We start from the raw sequence: 20,406 nt of genomic DNA, 5'->3' as shown, positions 1-20,406 counted from the left end.
CCACGAGATCGAGGCTGTCAGTCCAGCGGTTTCTCCCATAAGCCTAAGTGTTTTCTTTTCGGGTTGCTGTTTTGGGGTTCTAAAAATATATAATTTCACTATTCCATCAGAGTTTACCCCCCTAAAGAATGTCTTTAAATGGATTGAAGCGGATATTCAACATTACACCGGCAAACGCATTTGCTTATTTCGTAGGCCAAACCCCAGACAGACGAATAACTTTCCAATCGTACAACGATATGCTGGAGTTAGAAGAGAAATACACGTATCGAAGACCTGAGTTTCTTCAACTCGATGAAGAGTCGGAGCAAGCATCAGCAGATCACGAGGCTAGACCTATACTTATACCCCACAGAGAACTACCTCTTAATGCCGGCTATGCTGAGTAAGTATCTAACTATATATCTATATTTTAGTCAACGAGAACCAAGAGCCGAGGATATTTTTTCCATCCCCCACACAGGAGCTTTTAGTTTTAATGTATTCAACACCTTCTAGAACAGTTGTGCATTTAAGAAATTCTCAATCAGGCTTCAATACTCTGATCATCGTTTTAAATTATTCCTGGGATTTTTATTAAAAAGTACTAAACGAAGAAAAAAGTCCTTAAAACAAAGAAAATGTGGTATAGTGAATTATATATGAAGCATATAGTGATGTGTACAAGAGTGCAGTATACGATCCACAAGCTTGTACATAGGTTGAAACGTACTGATCCGAAACCGGAACTTAAAAGATTTATGTCTTTTTTGGGCATCATAAGAAATCTTCCGTCAATTAAATTATCTTTAACGAAACTTCGAAGATCAAATATTGGATTATCCTCCTAACTCCTGACTTATTGTTTTGGGTATATTGAGACAATGAAGTTGATTTGATTTAAGCTAAACTCATGATTCGTTGTATTGTATATTTGCCATTGCGTGAATCAAACACAAACACAAACATTTCAGGACTTTCTGGTTGCTTGGATAATTAGGAAAGTAATGATACTTTATCTTATTCCAGTTGACAAGTTTTCTTGGTGACTTTTTCCCTCTTTATTGGTTTAATTATTTTATCTTTTGCTAATTGCTTGCATTTTTGTATAAATTTGTCAAGATTATTTCAAAATATCATGCAAATTCCTCATTTTATGCTTACATAAACGGTATTTTAAGTTTTCTGCGGGGAGAAATCACTAAAAACCATTAAATATAGGATGTGCAATGAATTCTAAAATCTGCCTAAATTGATGATATTATAACAGCACCTGAAGTAAACTTTACAGAAAATTATACCCTTTTATGTGTTCTTCTATAAGATAAATATATTTTACCACTAGGACTATAAATGCTGGCAAGACATTGCACAAGAATGAGGACCAAGCACTTGCTGGAATGTTCTGTTTGAATGTTGAGCTACAAAATGTGACAAATGAAAACATGGATACAGAAAAAGAAGAAAACACATCTGAGGTGAGATTAGAATTGCATATGGCTAGCACACCCCTTAGCATCCCATTTATATATGGGGGTCACTGGCTGATCTAGGGGGAAGGGTGTGCACAGGAGGTGCAAACCCCCCTCACCCCACCCCCCCCCCCCCCCCCACCCACTGAAAAAATCTTGGATTTGCCCATGTGGGTTATGACACTTCTATGCATACTATAAAGATTGCAGTCTGTGATGCACTGTCTTTATATGACTGTCTCTATTTTACCAACTTATTCCACCAATATGGAGGCAAATGTGTCATAGATCTCTCAGACATTGGTAAATATTACAATACACTCACCATTTATCGAAAATCCCATCTCGCTTCTTAGTGGAATTATACAGATATTTTTTGAATTGTGCAATATTTCTGAAATGTGTATGTTAATTTTCTTATTTACAGCTTAGAATCAAGATTCCATATGCCTGTTTTGGTGTATTTGATGGGCATGCAGGGGAAGGAGCCAGTTTAATGGCAGTCAATACACTACATATTCACATCATGGAAAAACTCTCTGCTGTCAAAGACCTTTTAGCCTGTGGGACAGATGAAAAGCTTACCCAGTCTCCTATCCTAACTGAAGCTGTTGTTTCATCCATAACTATTGATAAACTAATAATAGGGGCATTAGAGGAAGCATTTTTTGAAATGGTTAGTAGTACTGCCATTTATTGCCTCATTATGTAATAGATCTGTTTATATTTTTCCATCTCAGACCACGTTTCATTCTCTTGAGAATAAGATTCTTCATTTTAGCTTTATCAGTATTCATGTGATTTCTCATGTGCAACCATTAAACAAAGAAATGATACTCTAGGGAAATTATGACATGGGGTATGAAAATGAGAAAACATTATGCCCAAGGTATAGAGGTCTGTTGTGGTTATAAAACAATCAATTGAAGGCTATCAAAGGGAGAACAATAGCATATGGGTGGCTCATTTTAAAGCTTTATGATTTCATTTATTGGTGGATGTTCTAACCAGGACCAATCCTTGCAATTGATAGGATGAGCAAATAAGGCGAGAAAGATTGACTTACAAAATAGATGGGGGATGTACTTCCAATGTTGCTTTATTTATTGGTGAAAAACTGTATGTGGCAAATGCTGGGGATTCCAGGTATTTGAATATAGATGATTATAACACCTATATATGATGTGTTTTGATCACTTTTAGTCTTTTCTTTTCTTTTTGCACACTTATTGTCCAAACAGTATTGACACTGATGAAATGTGAATTAAGACTGTTTTTCTAAAAGAATTTTGATCAGCAATATTCAAAGACAGGTGACTAAACAAATGGAAAAGTTGAATGAAATGGAAGGACGTATCTCTTTTATCCAGTACTTTTGATTCTCATGATTTTATTCCCAATCCCATATTCTCCTCTAATCTCGTGTCGTTTCATCTTTTCCTTACTCCTTTTCTCTCATCCACCTGCCTCCTAAGCTCTCTCCTCCCATCTTTACTCCCCCCTTACTTATTTCCCTTCCCTCCAGTATTCCACTCCCCTCCCTTCATGTCATATTTACACTTCTCATATATTTATTTGATGCGTTTTCATTATTCAGAGCAATCGTTTCCCAAAAAGGTAAATTGATACCCCTTTCATATGACCACACCCCTGAGACAGACAGACAGAGGTTACAGCTTATAGTAAGTACCAGATAAAGATTCTATTAATCCTTAATTACTGTTATTTGAAAAATAATTTGTATGACTGACTTTTTTTGGTTCTGTAAAGGCTTTTCAAAAACCACAGTTACTGGGTAGTGAATTTGGAAGACTTGAATTCCAACACAGAGCAAGAAAAAAGTATATTGGCCAAAAACTGTTGTACAGAGACAGGCACATGACTGGCTGGTAGGTATCAATTGTCCTATTATAATAATGAAGAGCACTCTTGGAAAGCTGACTTTAATTGAAAATATAGTGGATATTAGCAAACAGTGGCATATGTAGCTAACATCTCTCCCCAGTCCCCTCCATCCATTATTCTTGGAGCACCAGTCTACTAAGAATTTACATAATCCAAATTCATATGTAGTTTTATGTCTATTTGTTTGACATTGTAAAGAGTACTTCATAGCTAGCAATTGTGTACAGTCAAATATTCAAAAAAAAAAACAGTAAAAAGGTGGAGCAGAGTGTCCATCAAGAATGTACACTGTCTAATTATTTTTATCTGCTGAGCTGTCTAACACTGTGCTATGTTAACTAGGGCACAAAAAGTGGTGGTAGAAGAAGATACCCAAAAATTCCCCATGATAACAGGAGAGGGGAAAAAGGTAAAGGATGTGCCTTACTGTGCTTTTTGGTGCCGTCAATCAAAAATAATTCGTTACCTTTTATGTTTACGACTGGCCCAATGGAAAGCAATTAAAACTACAGTTAGAGCTTTATGAATGGTGTTTGAAAATTGACATACTTTCTTTTTCAGTCTCGACTGTTAGATACTATTGGTACAACAAGAGGATTTGGTGATCATGACCTCAAAGTACCTTACAATGGTTTAGAAATCAAGCCTTTCCTGACTCCTCAACCAGATGTAGGTTACTTATCTCTAGGCATCTCTTTTGCTACCTCTAGGGCACCAAGGGTGGTGGGATATGATATCGATCAGTCAATCAAATGTGTGGCCCTCTAACTATGATACTGGTAGCCCACTTGTCTCTTGCCTCTAAAGTTGCAGGGTGAATAGCTAGACTTGGCATCATATGTGAGCAGGGTTTGTTGTCATTCTACCACAGGAAGAGATAATGATTTCATTATACTGTTTGTCTATCAGGTGAGATCATACGATTTAAAGCAATGTGAACATGATGAGGATGACGTGCTCATAATGGCTTCTGATGGATTATGGGAAAGACTAACAAGTGAAAAGGTAAATTTAAGCATGCCTGACTTTACATTCAGTTTCTGACCTGCATTGCATATTCTTTGTCGTGATTGTGCTCATAACATGCTCATCTTTTAAAGAAATAGTTGCATACAAGAAGCTCCTCAACCAATCAAAACAACAATAGATTCAACCAATCAAAATTGGACAAAGATCCTCTTATGTATGCGCTCTCTGCCCTGTGGAAGTAAATTGGTAAATTTTCCATTTCCTATACTAAAAATTTAGAAAACTTCAGCCTGGAAATAATAAAGCAGAAAAATCACCAGGATCCAAAGGATTTCAACCAAATTCCCCAATATCCACCTTCAGTCAATAATAAAAGAGATCGATAAATAATACCAAAAGAAATAATACATCTAAATGAACCTATAATCATGGAAATGGCCCCCTTAAATGATTAAAGTGATTCTGCCAATGCTACTCAGTTGACTTGGCAGTTTGCCGCCACTCCTGCAATGTTCTTGGAAAGAAGGAATACTTATAGTAATCACACTTAACAATTGGTATCTTATATGAATGCTCCTGGCCTAAAAATTCGAAAATGCTATCCTCAAACATTACAAGACATTAACAAACATTAAAAGACATAACTGCAAAAAGGCTCAAACTAATTGTTTTTGCATTTCATTAATAGGCAATAGAAATAGTAGGCGAAGTCTTCAAAAGAACTCCCAAAGATGATAAAAGAAGGTACTGAAATATAAGAATGAATTTTTCACTGGGATTTCCCAGGGGTAGGGGGGCTGTCAATCACATTGCCCACAGGAATTGTCCCATTGTTCACCCTCCCTCGAACCCAAAATACTTGCATGGTCTTTTATTCCTAATTGTAAGAAGATGGGAAGGGATGACAGACACAGGCTCCCTATGATGGCCTTTTATATTCTTTTCGCCCCTGAATAGCATTGGTCTTATTTATTAGTTAAAAACACATGCATCTTTCACGTTTACTCCTTTTTTCCAGATACGTCGTAGCTGCACAAACCCTCATTGCTGAGGTGAGAGGAACATTAAAGGATAGGGGCTGGAGACGAGCGTGTGGTGATGTCGGTTCCTATGACGACATAACGGTATTTGTAATACCGCTGAACAAAAGTGTATCGGAAAGAATCACAAATGTCCACAATTCGTCATGAAAATCCCAGAATTGATGCATAACGTGCGTATGAATAGATACATAGATAAATATATATCGGATGCATAGAGTCTGTCTATAGTAAACATTGAATATTGCACACGCAAAAAAATATTTGAATTTATGGTAAAGCTAATACAAAAAAAAAGCTACTGAATGGGTTTCGGCATTATTTCAAAGATATGGGCGTAAGGGATATATATGGATTTCTTTAGCTGCTATCCAATGTGTAGTATTCAGTATCCAGAGGACAAGATTGGCTCTGTCTCTGATAGTATAGACCAAATTCAAAACTCGCACCGATGTGAGGCTTAAGTTGTGAACAAAGGGATCTGGCGTGACTCAAAGTAATCTGGCGTGATTCAAAAGTCACGAATCACGCCAGATTCCTTTGTTCACAACTCAAGCCTCACATCGGTGCGAGTTTTGAATTTGGTCTATGATATAGATATTTTAGTTTCTTTCTTAGGGTAGTTTTAATGTCCCAAGGCGGTCCATTTTTAATTAAGTCATGTTATAAAACTCCCATGCTTGTGACCAAGCAAAACCTACTTCCATACGAACGTCCGAATGTCATCCGATATCACCCGAACGCTGGGACCGTCATACTCGACTTTCCGATAAGCTCATATTAAAATATTGAGAAGCCTCATGTTTTTGTAAGCAATGTACGAGGACTTACGAATCATTTGCATAAACCTTCTTCTTAAAGGCATTCTTTTAACCATGACAGAACAAACAGTGTTTAAAAGTCAGGGATGGTTTTAATAGCTAGGTACGATTGATAAAATGTTAATTAGCTAGAAATATTTGAACGTTTTCAAATAGCGAATCAGTAAATCCATTATGTACATATAATAGACCTAATTGCCATCAATGAGCAGTTAATGGCTCGTTAGTATCTCAACAGGGGATATTCATTCATGTTCAAAGGCCTCTTTAGGGGAAAGCTTGCTGTATTCTAGTCCATCCTCGGGAACCCAGGGCTGGGGGTAAAATTCTGTTGCTCGTTTTTGTTTCCAGAAAAAAAATTTACCCCTGAGTTGCCGAGGATGATTCCTAGTCTAGCTTGGCTATCTTTCGTTGTCAGATTCTGTTTACACCCAAGCTAGACCACAATGCACCTCGTTTATGAAATGCCTGTTGCTAAAATCCAGAGTAGAGGATAAATTAAATTTATTAATGATGAAAACTTAATTATATTATTAAACCAACAATCATACTGTGAATAGGCTGCAAGGAAAATTAATAAAAATTCCAGGAGTAAAAGGTGATCGTTGATTCTTTTGCTGAACTTCGAATGAAACACTTTACCTTGGTCGTAATGTTCTTTCCATTTCAGACCACGTGAGTATCGTTTCTTTATGGAACGGTTGCGCACGAGAAGACAATCGTATATACAACTCAAATAATCTCATTTTCACCCAAGGTAATGAGGTCTTTTAGAATGATAGAATGATATTAAACCTCGGCTCCGTCTAGAGGTAGTGGGTATTTGTTAGTCAACCTTAACCACGCATATGGCTGGAGCTTCGTAGGACTAAGGTAACACAAGGCACTTGAATAGGCTGCTTTAACCTCAAAAAGACTAATGACAAGAACGCGACTATTAATACAAGGAGTGAGTAAAACCTTACGTTGTCAGTTCAGGAAACAAAGAAATGAAAACTTAAAGGTAACACATTCATTTGTAAATAAACAAGATGTGTCGGGCCCTTTTATATAGCACAACCAACACGACTGCCAAACTTTGTCTAAATTCAGTACTTGTCTCATTCCGAGAAAAGTAAAATGGTGCCAAAATTCCTTACTTGGGAGGCAACACATGCGCAAATTGCCTCGGAGGTTGCCTCGAAGCTCGTGATAAAATTGATATTTGGTTTGGTCAAGAATCCTCGTAATCTCTTGGTTTGGTTTGGCCTGAAAAATACGTCTTTGCTAAATTATATCTTAAAACTAAAAGCGTTCAAATCTTAAATCTACCAGTTTTATTATGTGGACACTCCAGCCTGTACAAGCTGTGAAAACTTGAAGGGGGTATGATTTATGTTTTCATTCTATATCACTGTATGATGGTGGCTCGTTAATTTCTATCATAGGTTTGTAAGTCCGCACAAGAGAAATACTAAAAAGACCTTAACTCATCTGTTTTCGTTTTTTTGTTGTTGTTTTTTGTTTGTTTGTTGTTGTTATTTTTGTTGTCGTTGTTTTTAATTATGTAGTAACTTAGGACCATACCTCCAGACATCGAGTGCTGAAGCGCAGTATGGCAGCGCGAAGCATTTACGGCTATGCCAGAGATTTCGGCCCCGACACCACTATCCATAATGACTGATCGGGGAGCTCGGCCGAAGACTAAGGGTGAGGTTAGTCGGCCCCTAAGCCATGTATGATTAACCCCTTACTATGAACAGTGGATTTCGTAAAGTTTCACCGGTGAGTGACTTCCCTATGGTCCACTTATTCCATGTGGGATGCGTTTTGAATGTTTTACCAAGTCAGACATGCGCATCAAGTGCATGCATTGAATTTCAGATTTTTGGATTCCGATTCCCTTCCATCTTAGTTCTCATCTTCTTAACTCTGATTCAGTCCGCGCTTGTGTCTAATTTTGTCGGTGGCGCACGAAATTCCGATGGCTGGAAACATGAGCCCGTACTACACCAAGCTTGAAGCATTCGTTGGAAATATGGCGAACTTAAATTTCTGCGGGATACGGAACCCTAATTTTCCTACTTAGATTCGTAATCTGATTATCTTTGAATTTTTCTCTTTCCAAACTATCAAAGCTGGATCATTACTCACATAGGGCTTTACATTTTATTCTAAATATAAAAAATAATTGTCGAAAAAATATTTTCTTAGTTCAGTTTTTGTTCAGTTATTTTTCTAAGAGTACAAGGTAGCCAGGCGGAGAGATCTTTTCCTTACGGCCCATCAAGATGGTGGCCATGTTCAGCGAAACTTATATATAAGTTTCATTTTATAGTTCGGGCAGACCAACAGTAGGAAAAGAAAATGATCGCATCAAAACTAAAAGAACATCGATATATTGCATTTATTGATTTTTAATTAATCGCTTGCATCGTGAGTTTTTACAATTTTTTGCTGTATATCTGTTGACATATAGATAGAGATAGACGCCATCTTTGAAACATGTCCCCTAAAACAGTCCCACAATGCATTGCAGTGCTAACTCGTTCCAGGTTTTTCTCGACTTCTTAATCAGCTAAAGCACGTCTTGTGTTCTTTTTAGATAACGAATAAATTCCTCTTCAACAAATGCAGCTGTCGACACTATACCGTGTATTGATATTATTGTGATCTTCTTCGGAATGAATCTTCCATTCTTTTATCATCTGATGAAACTAATAAATAAAATGAAGCAAAAAATATTACTGAAATGGCTGCCCGTTAGTATTTTGTGTTAATTTCTTGGTATTCCACTTCGCAGAGGTTTACCATGGAATACCATAGGGGGTGTATTAGTTGAACAACAGTAAATAAATATATGTCATTCAAAGATTATAATATAGTAAAAATAATAATAACTTTATTAATGTCTCGAAATTCTTCTAGCCGGGCACAAGCGCCCTACTATCGATCTTAAGTCTAGCTCAGGGGGAATCGCTTTTTTTGGGGGGGGGAGGGGGCTGGGGGTCAAGAGTGAGGATCAGGGGGTTCAGGAAAGAGCAAGAAAGGAAGAGGGAGACTGGGGAGGCGGCAATAGAGGGAAAGCGGCTCGATCTATCGGACCGTTTATCATATAGATTCTAAACTTTAGTAGTCTTTTAAAATTCATTTTACAATCTTAAGGTTGCAAGCGATCACTAAAGTATAAATAACAATCATGAGCTTAAACAAAGCCAAGGGAATGTTTTCCTCTTACCATATCCATTTCTTTCTAATCGTTTAAATCCTGTGTAGGATAAAAAAAAGATCAAAAGGATTAAAAGGGAAAGAAGCATTTAAGAGGCTAGTTACTGCATGTCTATGTGTTGCGCACCATAACGACCATACATGTTTACTCTATATGTTTTGATTCATTTTTATTTTTATTATTGAAAATATTAGCATACGATTTGTGAGACATCTCAAATGCAGTAACGTTTTATATTAAACCAAAATAAAATATCAAATATAAAGCTAGAATATCTAATATTTGTTCTCAATTAATAAGTGTTTTGTTATTCCCTGCGTGGGTGTATCCTTATTAAGTGGCACAAGTTTATCAGTAACCCCGTGTTACTGACACGTGTTTTTACTAATCCTAATGAAGTCGTTATTATTGAGGAGTTAACGAATATGGAGACATCATTTTTGGTCGTATCCCCCCCCCCCCCCCCCCCACCCCACCCCCCTCTCCCCCCAAACTAAAAACGTCTTTCTTACAACCAAAACAAGTCTATAAATACAGAATGCATACCTGTCATTTCTCTGCCTTTACGCTGGGGGAGTGCTGAAAAAGACAATATCAATTAAGCCTAGGGATCGGAAATTTAGATTGTGGGCGAGGCGTCGTCATTTTCGTTTTCTTGGAAAAGAGTTCGATTTTTTTCGAGTTTTTCCATTTTAATTTGGTGCAAAACGTTTTGTGAAAACCTGTTTTTACATTTACTATTCCGACTCGTTTTCTGATAGTAAGCCGCAAGGACAAATATTTTGTTGTTCTTTCACCAGGGAAAAGGAATAGTTATCATCACTAGCTGTAGGTACACCTACTGGTTACCAGTGAAAGACATGCAGATTACCATTTTAGCGTTTAAATAATATATATGCTAAACAAGAGTTCAACATTTTACGCAATTATTCACGCCCTTCTCGGAATGCCGCTCTTAACCTGCACGGAAATCTATGATCCTCTCCTTATTTGTACAAGCTTCCCTCCTCCTCCTATGATTAAACTACTTGCCCCTCAAGCATAAAGAAACAAGCTCAGCCACTTATACTAGCAATTTGTGCGCATTTAGAACGTGAACTGTAAATCACTGAAGATAATGAACAAAAGTACGTACCATCTTCTTCGAAGAAGTGCGGTGCTGCAGTCAGAAATAAAACAAAAGAAACGATTAGCCGTTTGTAAGGTCATCTTGAGTATATGACATCCATGGTTAGAGATGTTAAAGATCTGCTTATTTGGGTAGTTCCTTTTGAAGGGTCAGACTTTAAATTTAGGTTAACCAATCAGTTTCAAAACCTTTCAATTTATCAAACCCTGAAACAAACCTTTGTGCTTATCTAAGTCAGGGCACAGCTACCTCGCAGACAAACCTTGAAACATCCGAGTCTGGACTGATCAAAGTGAGGGCACGGCTATAACTTACAGACCTCACAGAGTGAACTGGGGTTTTGCGGAAGGAAACTGGGGAACCCAGGAAGGGAGAGACCCAATAAACTCTGCTCAAAAAAGGATAAGAAGAGCGATTTATGGATGTAAGGATAGTGGGTGATTGTTTCAAAAAATATCCTTAAAAAGCAACAGATCGCAATATCCCTTGATGGACGTGCCTCGATAAGTACTTAAGACGCATTATGATATAGTTATGATAAAAGGGTAAATTATACACCGTGAAAAGATGAAAAAACTTACTGAAGTTTCGGACGCTTGTCCTTCGTCGGAGTAAAAGGAAAACGTCATTAAGTTTTTTCATCTTTTCACGGTTCATAATTTACCCTTTTACATTACTGTTTCATCAGAAACACCGACGCAGCTCACACTTGTTTTTAGCTAGTTATCTCTTCTCTTCACATTATTATATAGTGTGGACCATTGATATCGATGTTAAAAAACATGGAAACATGACAAGTTCTTAAACCAAGTCATAAACTACCATCAAGAAGGCGGATACTGAGCTTTAAAGGAAATATACACTGAACATACCTGACAACGCTTGCATAACTACCATGCACATCAAAACTAGTATTAGACAGGTCTTCATGATAACAGAACTCTTGAATACTAAACCAGCGACAAAACTACAGAATGAGAACTTCTTCGTAAAACTAAAAGAAAAATGAAAAGAAAAGAAAGTGATGTGAAATTATTAGCCTCTTTATAATCTAGAATACTCTTAATGATACAATTAACTAGTGAACTTGAGGTATATTTGCTGTTCGGATTTTCTTTCAACTCCATTAGCGGATTTACTGAAAGATTGAGTTTTGTGCCGCAAAAGCTTTTATTGCTCAGTTCTGACTTCTTAAAGCTTTGATAAATTTCCTGCTGTAACCTAGCAACGTAACCGTCTTACAGTGTATTGGACTACTTGTTTTGCACTCTTTTAGCATGGTTTCTATTTATAATCTTTCTCCAGTTATTGTTGTGTACAATGTGGATCAACTACAAAATTCCAAAGTTTTTTATTTTTCGCAGCCATAGAAAACCTAACAGCTTGAAAAGTTAATTTAAGCTTAAATGAATAAGAAGCCTGTATTTTTCTCTCTCTAGTTTTTTAGTACGTTTCTGTGTTAGAACATAAATAAGTTTAAACTTATATTTCTAGAAATATTTTTTGGTCAAGAATCATTGCACTGAAAATATTACAATAATTTGTCTTGTTCACGATGTAATTTATTGAAGAAAATTATTGTAATGATTTTAGAATTACCTTTTTTTGTTTAATACTATTAATGCTTCAGTAAAAGTAGCTTAGTTGTTGCTGTTTGTAACTCTTACTTATTTCTTTGTTATCCACGTAGAGAAACATAAATTTAAAGAAGCAAAATAACAAAGAGTAGTGTAGGACCTCTAGCTTTTAAGTCATGAAAGTTGAAAAAAAGTAGAGCGTATCGCTGATTGAAATAGTTTTGTAGTACACTCACCTTTTAGTGACGTCGTAGAAACTTACTCTGCAACTGATTTCTTTACTCGAGTATTTACGTATTTTTATACCCAAATCTTGAAACCAATTAATCTTGAAAAAAGCTACTTTTGACAGTTCATCTATTCCCGATGTCGTCTTAAAGTCATTGGATCGCGCGTTCATTTACAAAAGAGCACAAAATGAGCAAGTGTAAATGTATGACATTTAATTGAAGGTTTAAATCTGTCATAAATATTTCCTGTATTAAGGAAATTGGTTAACGAAGAACAAGAGACCATCTTTAAGGAAAATCATAGCTTTGTTTTCTCGTACGGAAATTAGTGGTCGCGGCCTCGTACAAAACGCTAGAGTGACTATATATTCCGGCTTCAATTTTCCCTATTTATTTTCCCTATTCTTCTAGAAATCTGTGTTAGAAAAATGTTCTTATTTCTCATTCAATGATCAACTGAAGTATTTAATAATAAAATAATAAAGATAAAATGATGAAATAATGAAATGATATTTTTTATCACATTTATTGAAAATGGACAAACATCATTGCTAGCGTTGACTAAAATATATTTTTTCTCACTGTAATAGACAACGAAACCCCTTTTTATTGGATTATTTGTTTTTAGTTCCTGTTTAATGTTTGTGTTTGATTTGTAATCTGATTCTTTAGCGTCCCCACGCGCATATAAAAGTAATTTAGCATCGTTCTATAATAGTTAGTTTTTCCTAGTTTTCCTAGTGTTTTGAGTGTATTATTGCGTGCGTTAAATTCAAAAGAAGCGTAGCCCTTGGCAAACGGGACCGATATGTAAGTACAATTTTATTAGTTTTCTTAATTAGCAAAGTTTCATAACCCATTTAGTATATATACAAATATTGATCAGTTTTAATAGAAATCGAATCTAGAGTACCTTTTAGCCCTTCACAGTGGTAGCTTTAATTTGATTCAAGATTATATAGTGATTTTAAGTGCTTCATGAAATGTATTCAAATATTTAGTAAGTTTCGCTCTCGTATTGTATTTGCAGTTTACGATCATTCTACATTAAATCACGAAAGAGATTAGAACCTTGCTCTCCGTGGTACTATTGTATTGGTCAGTAAAGTATCCCCGAAAGCTCTTCAGTCCCTACCACATGATCTGGTCCCGAAATTCGAGACATGTCATCCTGGTAGTTACAGTAAAATATCGACCTCTAAACTTCTGCTAAGGGTTGCCTTTGATAACCAAATCAAACGCCATTATTCTGGATTTCGCCATTTGATCAAAGCATGAGCGTAACAAGCGAACCTCCATTCCTCGGTATCCAATGGGTTGACGCCAACGCGTCCTTTGAGACACATGAGCCGGCAAAAAGTGTCATTACTGGTCCGGCCCCTGGCCGTAGAACCTCTTCCAGAAGAAAGAAATTAACTGAAAGGGGAAAGAAATTCCAGCTAGAGTTGTTAGTGAAAAAAAGGAACTCCGTTTATTCGAAGCTCAAAGAACAGATTGTTAAAATAAATAACATGCGTTCGTCACCGGAAGTAGACAAAGAAGCTTTGGAAACCGCTCGTGATTATTTAGACGATCTCAAAGATAAATTCCATGACGCACACTTAGAACATGACGAATTGTTAGAAACGGATGAGGAAAAAGAAGCTTCTTATCGCTGGTTTGATTTACGAGACCGAGAATACACGGAATGCAGGATCAGACTCTGTGAGCGTATTCAAGCTATCGAGAGAGAATCGTACAAATCACAATCGGATATATATAGTTTCAGATCAAGCGTTAAATCGGCTAAATCAAAGGCATCCAAAGCCAGCTCTTCCTCTAAATCCTCTAAATCTAGTCTATCTAAGGCACTTGTAAACGCATCCGCGAAGGCGGCGAAATTGCAGGTTGAAATGGAGTTTCTAGAGCAGGAAAGAGAATTAAGACGGCTGGAAATAGAGAAAGCAATTGCCATAGCAACCGCAGAGGAGAAAGCAATAAAGAGGATTATAGAAGAAGAAAATAAATCATCCTTCAAAGACGAGGTTATAAGTGTCAAAGATAAAACAGTCTTAGATGAAAACGACCATAAGTCCGAGAAACGCTTTCCGGTTAAGGTCAAGATTGAAAAGAGTTCTTCCCTTAATGGCTATGCGCCGTTCAAAGTACCAAAACCTACCGAATCCTCTCAGTCAATGAGTCATGATCTAAGTTCTGCCCTGCGAGAAATAGTTCAATTACAAGCTAAACAAACAGAACTAAGTTCCTTGATTGTTAACCAGCAGAGGATAAATCATTTACCGGTCAAAGAACCACCCATCTTCTCCGGTGATGCTTTTGAATACCCTGCCTTCGTGACCGCCTTTGACTCTATCATCGCTGCCAACGTGCCTTCTGACAGAGATCGCCTATATTTCCTCGAAAAGTACACTCGTGGTAGAGCAAACGATGTTGTGAGAGGTTTTCTAGCCATGCCTTCTGACAGCGCATATGCAGAAGCCCGCAAGATACTAAATCATCGCTTTGGAAACCCAGTCTATGTAGCAGAAGCATACAAATCCACTCTCCGTGACTGGCCGCAGATAGAAGACGGAAACAGCAGTAAACTACAAGAGTTTTCAGACTTCCTTGTCCGATGTGAAGACGCAATGAAATGCATGCCAAGTTCCGCCGATATAGACAACACACAAACGCTTCTTCATGTTTGCGCCAAACTGCCGTCCTATGCTGGTGTGAAATGGTGCCGTCACGCGCATGAGCTTCAAGCAAGAACGAAAACAACGGTGAAATTTAACGACCTCGTCAAGTTCGTGAGAGAGGAGGCCGAGTTAGCAAACGATCCTGTTTTCTCCCCTGATGCGCTCAAAAGAGAGAAGAAGAAAGCCGCAACCAGTGCCAGGGTAAGGACGAGCAAACCTGGAAGTACAAACTTTAAGCCCAAGGCAAGCCAATCACTCGTCACTTCAACAACCCTCGGCAATAGTACAACCAATCCTTCTCATCAGCGCACCAATATCTCGTCCTGTTCTTTGTGCAGTGGTCACCATGCTCTCTCAAAGTGCAGTAAGTTCTTGAATCACTCAGCAGAGGAGCGCAGCGAGATTATTCGCAATAAGAGACTCTGTTTTAGATGCCTTAGAGAAGGACACATATCGGCGCGGTGTCCCTCGAAATCAAGCTGTGAAGAATGCGGCAAACGGCATAATACGCTGTTACACGGGGTAAAGCCAAGGCCCAAGCCAAACCACCATCAGTCTACTCAGTCCAATACAGAGTCACCACCATCCACAGTAGAAAAGAACCTGAATGCTGTAAACCAGCCAATGAAGACTCCAGCCATTGATTCCAACTCCCACGCCAGCAGTGCAACGCCCAACCAAGATAACGACAGCAAGATCATCACTAATTCGAAAATAGTTCCAGTGATATTGTCCCACAAAGATAATCCGGAGAAGGAAGTGAAGGTCTACGCGCTACTCGACGATGCAAGTGACACCACTTTCCTATCCGCAAAATCGCAGCAACACCTTGGCATCAAGGGTGTGGAAATGAGCTTAAACCTCCACACCATGCTTGGAAATCAGAAGATTCCTGTAGAGAGGATAGATGGCCTAGTGGTGCAACGTCTCGATAAACGGGCTGAAGTCGAACTCCCGAAGGCCTACACAAGAGATAAAATTCCATCTAGGCCAGATCAAGTCCCAAGGCCAGAAGTAGCAGCCAAGTGGCCTCATTTACAAAAAATCCAAGATAAGATACCGGAATATGAAGAGAACCTTGAAGTCGGACTTCTGATCGGCTGCAACTGTCCTAGGGCGATCAAGCCAAAGGAAGTAATACTGGGCAAGAGTGAAGAACCATACGCAATCAGGACATTGCTTGGATGGTGTATAGTTGGCCCCGTAGGCGAGTCAAAGAGAGAAGCCCTAATAGATTCCAACAGTCATCGCATCTTGTCGCGTGAAGTGATTCCGGATACCAAAGACAGTCTTAGTTTCGTTATAACTAATCCTTCTAAAGAAGTTATGTCACCGGCTGTAATCAACCGCATGTTTGAAATGGACTTTGCTGAGTGCAACAAGTCATCACTGCGGGGTATGTCTCAAGAAGACAGGCGGTTCATAGAGATAGCTGAGAAGGGAATTCACCAGTGTGACGATGGTCACTATGAACTTCCATTGCCTTTAAAGAATTACGATGTCAAGCTCCCTAACAATAAAGCAATTGCGCTCCGTCGTCTGAATCATTTGAAAGGAAGATTCCAGTCCTCAACCAACCAGAAATACCGACAAGACTACGTGGCCTTCATGAATAAAGTCATCGAAAACGGGTATGCAGAGAAGGTACCGCAAGAACAAACCAAGCAGGAATCAAGGAGTAATGTCTGGTACATTCCTCATCATGGGGTATACCATCCAAAGAAGCCCGAAAAAATTCGGGTAGTCTTCGACTGCGCTGCTAATTACAAGAATGAGTCCCTGAACAAGCACCTGCTCCAAGGCCCGGACTTAACGAACAACCTGACAGGAGTGCTATGCAGGTTTAGACAGGAACCAATAGCCTTCACGTGCGACATAGAGGGTATGTTCCACCAGGTTCGAGTCAATGCAGAGCACAGGGATCTTTTGCGTTTTCTTTGGTGGGATGGCGGAGATATTACTAAAGAGCCTCAGGAGTACAGAATGACCGTGCATCTGTTCGGAGCCACTTCGTCTCCAGGCTGCGCGAACTTTGCTTTGAAATCCACTGCTAACAGTTTTGAGAATGTGTTTGGTACTGCTGCTGCAAATTTTCTACGCCACGATTTTTATGTTGATGACGGCCTCAAGTCTGTTCCTTCCGTCAAAGAAGCGGTCGAGTTAGTCGACAACGTGAAGCAGATGTGTAGTCAAGGGGGATTCAGACTGCATAAATTCGTATCCAACAGCAAGGAAGTAATCAGGAGTGTTCCAGAATCAGACAGAGCTGACGGTGTCCAAAGCTTAGACCTAGATCTCGACTCTTTGCCCCTAGAGCGCACGCTTGGTGTCCACTGGTGCATAGAGTCAGACTGTTTCCAGTTCAGCATCATGCTACAAGATAAGCCTTGTACAAGAAGAGGAATACTTTCTACTGTGAGCTCTATCTTTGATCCTATTGGCTTTGTCGCTCCACTCTTGTTAGATGGGAAATCGATTCTTCAAGAGTTATGTCGTCTTCAGTTAGGCTGGGACGACCCGATACCGGACGATGTTAAGATGAGATGGGACAAATGGAGAGGAGAGCTAGTAAGCCTTCAACGTATCTCAATTCCAAGGTGCTACAAGCCCAAGGACTTTGGTGAAGTCGTGACCGCAGAACTTCATCATTTCTCAGACGCAAGTATCAAGGGATACGGTCAGTGCAGCTACCTGCGATTGACGGATGAGCACCAAAGAATCCATTGCTCTTTCGTTATGGGAAAATCACGAGTAGCGCCAATAAAACAAGTAACCATTCCTAGATTGGAGCTTACAGCCGCTGTGTGTTCCGTGAGAGTCAGTCAACAAATTCACCAAGAATTGGAGTACAAAATCGATCAAGAGTACTTCTGGACGGATAGTAAGGTAATACTTGGATACATCGCGAATGAAAGCAGGCGTTTCCACGTGTTTGTCGCTAATAGAGCGCAAGAAATTCAAGAAAGCACCCAAATCGAGCAATGGAGATATATCGAATCCCAAGAGAATCCTGCTGACGAAGCCTCTAGAGGAATGACCGCGCAAGACCTGTCAAACTCTAGATGGATCAAGGGACCAGCATTTCTATGGAACAAACATGCTCAAAGGCTACTCAACAATCAAGACAGCTATACGCTTAGCAAAGACGATAAAGAGATAAAGAAATCCGTCGCTATGGCAACCACAGCAACGGTGAATGCAATGGCTTATCCAGGAATTGCAGAAAGGATAGGATACTTCTCGGAATGGTATCGCGCCAAGCTTTCAGTGGCATTGTGCATGCGCTACGTCAAGTGCCTGAAAGAGAGAGTCAACAAGATGAAATCTGAAAGAACTGCAGAAGATCTAAGAATAAGCGACCTCGAAGTAGCAGAACAGGTCATTATTCGTGAAGTTCAGAAGAAAGCATTCAAAGAAGAGCTAAGCACACTAGAGAAGGCCAATCGTCAAGACAGCAGCATCAGTCAAGGACCTGTCGCTACAAAGGAGCATAGTTCACTGTATAAGCTCGACCCATTTGTAGATGAAACCGGCATCCTGCGGGTTGGCGGACGCCTCAGACATGCTGACCTACCAGACAAGATCAAGTTTCCAGTTATTTTACCACGTAAAAGTCATGTTACAGCGCTACTTATCAAGCATTTTCATGAACGTACAAGTCATCAAGGAAAGGGAATGACCCTCAATGAAATACGTTCAAATGGATTCTGGGTAATAGGTGGATCCTCAGCGGTCGGTAATGCAATCTTGTCCTGCGTTAAGTGTCGGAAAATGCGCGGAACTGTACAAGAACAAAGAATGTCAGATTTACCCAAGGATCGCGTGGAAAGTGCTCCCCCATTCACTTACTGTGCTGTAGACTACTTTGGCCCCTTTATGATTAAGGAAAGACGCAAAGAACTGAAGCGCTACGGAGTGCTTTTCACATGTATGGCTTCGAGAGCCATACACTTGGAAACAGCAAATTCCTTAGAAACGGATTCTTTCATCAACGCTCTGAGGCGGTTCATCAGTCGGCGAGGACCAATACGGCAGCTTAGAAGTGATCAAGGAACGAACTTTGTGGGTGCTCGCAGAGAACTGTTGGAAGCCCTAGAAGAGATGGACCATAAGAAAATAAAAGCAGAGCTACAGAAGAATCAATGCGATTGGTTCTCTTTCAAAATGAATGTACCAGCTGCGAGCCACATGGGAGGAGTGTGGGAGCGCCAAATACGATCTGTGCGCAGTGCACTCTCTTCCCTGTTGCAGAACAGTGGCACTCAACTGGACGACGAATCTCTTCGAACGCTGATGTGCGAAGCTGAAGCAATCGTCAACAGCCGCCCCCTCACGGTCAACCAGTTGTCAGATCCTAACTCCCCTGACTCCCTGACACCAAACCACCTGCTGACGCTGAAGTCAAAGGTTGTGCTATCTCCCCCTGGTGTTTTCCAGAGTGCCGACGCGTATTGCAGAAGGCGTTGGAGAAGAGTGCAGCACTTGGCGAACCAATTCTGGACGCGCTGGAAGAAGGAGTTTTTACTCAGCCTCCAGGAGCGCCAGAAATGGATCCGCCCTCGTCGAAATCTTCGAGTTGACGACGTAGTTATTGTCAAGGAAGAACATCAGCCTCGTAACAAGTGGCAGCTAGCTCGAGTATCAGCTGTAATGCCCAGCCCAGATGGGCAGATACGGAAGATCCAAGTAGCCCTTGCGGATGGTTGCTTAGACGACAATGGTAGACGCACTGTCACACCAAGGTACCTGGAGAGACCGGTGCAGAAGTTGGTGCTGCTGATGCCTGCAGCTGATGATAACTGAGAAACCGGGGTAATTCCCGGCCGAGGAGCCTGACAAGTTGCAGTTATCAAGAACTTTGATTGAACATTGATTGAACTTTGATTGAACTTTGCATTAAATTAATGTGAAATATTAATATTTCAGGGGAGCCATGTAATAGACAACGAAACCCCTTTTTATTGGATTATTTGTTTTTAGTTCCTGTTTAATGTTTGTGTTTGATTTGTAATCTGATTCTTTAGCGTCCCCACGCGCATATAAAAGTAATTTAGCATCGTTCTATAATAGTTAGTTTTTCCTAGTTTTCCTAGTGTTTTGAGTGTATTATTGCGTGCGTTAAATTCAAAAGAAGCGTAGCCCTTGGCAAACGGGACCGATATGTAAGTACAATTTTATTAGTTTTCTTAATTAGCAAAGTTTCATAACCCATTTAGTATATATACAAATATTGATCAGTTTTAATAGAAATCGAATCTAGAGTACCTTTTAGCCCTTCACAGTGGTAGCTTTAATTTGATTCAAGATTATATAGTGATTTTAAGTGCTTCATGAAATGTATTCAAATATTTAGTAAGTTTCGCTCTCGTATTGTATTTGCAGTTTACGATCATTCTAC

At 39.3% G+C, this 20,406-nt stretch overlaps 3 protein-coding genes across 3 annotated transcripts; 2 read left to right on the top strand and 1 right to left on the bottom strand.

Moving 5' to 3' along the window:
• The first annotated feature begins 47 nt into the window (after positions 1-47).
• LOC116299714 (protein phosphatase 1H) lies at positions 48-6,786 on the top strand. Its single transcript, XM_031708436.2, has 11 exons — positions 48-385; positions 1,325-1,457; positions 1,879-2,127; positions 2,485-2,597; positions 3,049-3,133; positions 3,222-3,340; positions 3,699-3,765; positions 3,918-4,025; positions 4,266-4,361; positions 5,014-5,069; positions 5,344-6,786. Exons 1-11 carry the CDS (start codon positions 129-131, stop codon positions 5,513-5,515), a joined length of 1,455 nt encoding a protein of 484 aa, XP_031564296.2. The 5' UTR covers positions 48-128; the 3' UTR covers positions 5,516-6,786.
• Positions 6,787-8,566: 1,780 nt separating this feature from the next.
• Positions 8,567-12,500, bottom strand: LOC116299736 (uncharacterized). Its single transcript, XM_089038936.1, has 6 exons — positions 12,337-12,500; positions 11,396-11,517; positions 10,530-10,553; positions 9,941-9,973; positions 9,404-9,433; positions 8,567-8,882 (listed from the first exon to the last, which is right to left on the bottom strand). Exons 1-6 carry the CDS (start codon positions 12,498-12,500, stop codon positions 8,830-8,832), a joined length of 426 nt encoding a protein of 141 aa, XP_088895062.1. The 3' UTR covers positions 8,567-8,829.
• Positions 12,501-13,604: 1,104 nt separating this feature from the next.
• Positions 13,605-19,811, top strand: LOC148905933 (uncharacterized). Its single transcript, XM_089038935.1, has one exon. The coding sequence runs from the start codon at positions 13,605-13,607 to the stop codon at positions 19,809-19,811; it is 6,207 nt and encodes a 2,068-aa protein (XP_088895061.1).
• The last annotated feature ends 595 nt before the right edge of the window (positions 19,812-20,406 follow it).

This window comes from Actinia tenebrosa, unplaced genomic scaffold, assembly GCF_029948245.1.
Source record: "Actinia tenebrosa isolate PJP-AT-01 unplaced genomic scaffold, QUT_ActTen_1.0 PGA_scaffold6__47_contigs__length_16458017, whole genome shotgun sequence".
NCBI classification, from domain to species: Eukaryota; Metazoa; Cnidaria; class Anthozoa; order Actiniaria; family Actiniidae; genus Actinia; species Actinia tenebrosa.
This window is presented reverse-complemented; position numbering and strand designations above follow the sequence as displayed.

Coding starts and splice junctions, on each gene's coding strand:
- LOC116299714 (XM_031708436.2), top strand. CDS start 129: ATGTCTTTAAATGGATTGAAGCGGATATTCAACATTACACCGGCAAAC. Junction 3,766..3,917: donor TAACAGGAGAGGGGAAAAAG/GTAAAGGATGTG, acceptor TTTCTTTTTCAG/TCTCGACTGTTAGATACTAT. Junction 5,070..5,343: donor CCCAAAGATGATAAAAGAAG/GTACTGAAATAT, acceptor CCTTTTTTCCAG/ATACGTCGTAGCTGCACAAA.
- LOC116299736 (XM_089038936.1), bottom strand. CDS start 12,500: ATGAACGCGCGATCCAATGACTTTAAGACGACATCGGGAATAGATGAA. Junction 10,554..11,395: donor AGTTATGCAAGCGTTGTCAG/GTATGTTCAGTG, acceptor TTCTGACTGCAG/CACCGCACTTCTTCGAAGAA. Junction 9,434..9,940: donor TAAAGGCAGAGAAATGACAG/GTATGCATTCTG, acceptor TATCCTACACAG/GATTTAAACGATTAGAAAGA.
- LOC148905933 (XM_089038935.1), top strand. CDS start 13,605: ATGAGCGTAACAAGCGAACCTCCATTCCTCGGTATCCAATGGGTTGAC.